This window comes from Lolium rigidum, chromosome 3 (genome assembly GCF_022539505.1).
Source record: "Lolium rigidum isolate FL_2022 chromosome 3, APGP_CSIRO_Lrig_0.1, whole genome shotgun sequence".
Taxonomy (NCBI): Eukaryota; Viridiplantae; Streptophyta; class Magnoliopsida; order Poales; family Poaceae; genus Lolium; species Lolium rigidum.
This window is the reverse complement of record NC_061510.1, coordinates 58,586,235-58,588,344: the sequence shown is the minus strand read 5'-3', so window position 1 is coordinate 58,588,344 and position 2,110 is coordinate 58,586,235. Positions and strand designations below refer to the sequence as shown.

At 57.6% G+C, this 2,110-nt stretch overlaps 1 protein-coding gene across 1 annotated transcript; it reads right to left on the bottom strand.

Annotated features, from left to right (window-relative positions):
- Positions 1-208: 208 nt before the first annotated feature.
- On the bottom strand, positions 209-839 carry LOC124696272 (arabinogalactan protein 1-like). The gene has a single exon (XM_047229022.1). It carries the CDS (start codon positions 778-780, stop codon positions 406-408), a length of 375 nt encoding a protein of 124 aa, XP_047084978.1. The 5' UTR covers positions 781-839; the 3' UTR covers positions 209-405.
- Between the last annotated feature and the right edge of the window lie 1,271 nt (positions 840-2,110).

Genomic DNA, 2,110 nt, shown 5'->3' with positions numbered 1-2,110 from the left:
GTGACCTAACGGGTGTGAGTACGCAAGATCGACTTCGACATAGCAGAGCAAAGTTACTGAACGGAGTGCTCTAAGTTGTAGAGTAACGATATGCAGACTAAGAATATCTTGACCATTTTGCGGTTGTAGCTTCGTGTTGGTTAACAGAGTGAGACAATGAGCTGATGGAGAGCAGATGCATGCATCCAGGAGCCGCGACACAACGACGTAACAAATGAAAGAATTTCTATTAATAATGGTAGGTACGAGTACATAATCTCGTGCATGTGCAAGCACAACATGGCAATTGGCAAATGCCAAGCCTCTCACTCTCCGATCTCACGAAAAGAAAATCTAGTCGTATAAACAACGGCGGCGGTAGATCAGAGGTGTATCAGTCCCACGATCCTCCCTCCATGGCTCCATCTAGAACACCATGGCGGCGGCGACCGCGCCGGCGACGGCGACGAAGCTGACAGTCGACGTGTAGACGGCGGAGCTCGCGGGTGTGTCGGTTGGAGCGCCGGCCGGTGTGGCAGAGACAGCGGAGGGGGTCATTGCGGAGGGTGTCATCGCGGAGGGAGCCTCGGTCGGGGTCTCCATGGGCGGGGACGGGGGAGATGCCATCGGGGACGGCGACGCGGCGGTGGGCGGCGTGGCAACCGGCGCGGGGGCGGTGGCCGGGGACCTCGCCGGCGGCGCGGGGAGCGGGGCCATCCTGGGCGCCGGCATGGGGCCCTGCGCGGCGGCGGTGACGGCGAGGAGGGCGACGATCGCGGCGACCACGGCGAAGCGAGCCATCTTGCTGCTGCTGTTGATGGTGAAGAAGTCGGCAAAGATTTGGAGAAGAGAGGAGTTTGATGATGTGTGAGTTGTGAATTGGGATGGAGGGGAGGAAGCGCGATTTTATAGCGGGAGGCGACTGGAAATGTCGGTTAAGCAACAGCTGCGACGTTCAAGTCTCGAGCTGGCGTCACGGCTAAGAACGCGTGAAGACCAGGCTGTGAGCGCACAGGTGGACACACGTCTTTTGCGGGTGCGGCGGCGTGCAAAGTTGATCACTTCGCGGAGAGGCACCGCGTCTTCTCGAGACTTGTTGTCGACCCTTAACAGTCAAGACGTCAATAAAAAACAGTCAAGACGTGAGATGGGATCACGTTTTTGTACCGAGACTTTGGCCGGGTAGACTTTGGCCGGGTTAGAGCATCTCCAGCCGCGTCCCCCAAACCGTCCCCCAAAGCGCGCCGGATCGAGCGTTTGGGGGACGTGTTTCGTTCGTGCCGCGTTTGGGGGACGTCGCTCCCCACCGCGTCCCCAAACGCCGCCCCCAAACATTTAAAATAATTTTTCTAGAATTTTTATTTCAATTTCCACAAACTAATACATAATTTGGAACGTGGTTTACACGAAAACACAGTTTGGAACATGGTTTTCCACAAACTAATACATAGTTTGAACCATGGTGGACACAAATATAAAATATTGCAAAGAAACTAAACCTAACTAGGCCGTGCATCGAAGGTTTCGTGTGTTCGCTGCTAAGAAAGAACACTCGAGGGCACACCCGATCACCTAAGCCGGAAAATCCAGCGGGAGGATGGTGCCCTTGTTGGTTCTACCGATGAGGCGAACAGGCAGAAACCTCCGTGCACGTTTTCGCTGCGAAGAAACAACACTCATTCAGTCGTCCTCCTCGTCGGTGCTGTCGTCGTCCCTGTCGACGTGGTAGTCCCGGAGGCAGCGCCTCTCGTCGAAGACCTTGACGCTCATGTCCCTGTTGCCGAAGTAGGAGAACACGAGGATGAAGCCGGCTTGGAGGCTGTGGTGGCGCGCGAACTTCTCCCAGCCCGATGTTGAAGTACATCTTGCCGCGCGCGTCGTAGATCGCCTTGACGATCCACCGGCGGTAGCCGCACGAATGCTCCCGCGGATGCATCGTGCGCGGGCGTACGCCGCCGACGTACTCGGCGAAGGAGTCCGGCAGCCTCCGGATGCCGCGCGGGTCGCCCTTGAGGACGTGGACGAACTCGAACGGGACGTCCGGCTCCACGTCCATCTCCGACGATGATGAAGGCGGCGGCGTGGAAGGCGACGGCGAGCGTTCAGGCTGCGCCGCGGCCACGACCACGAC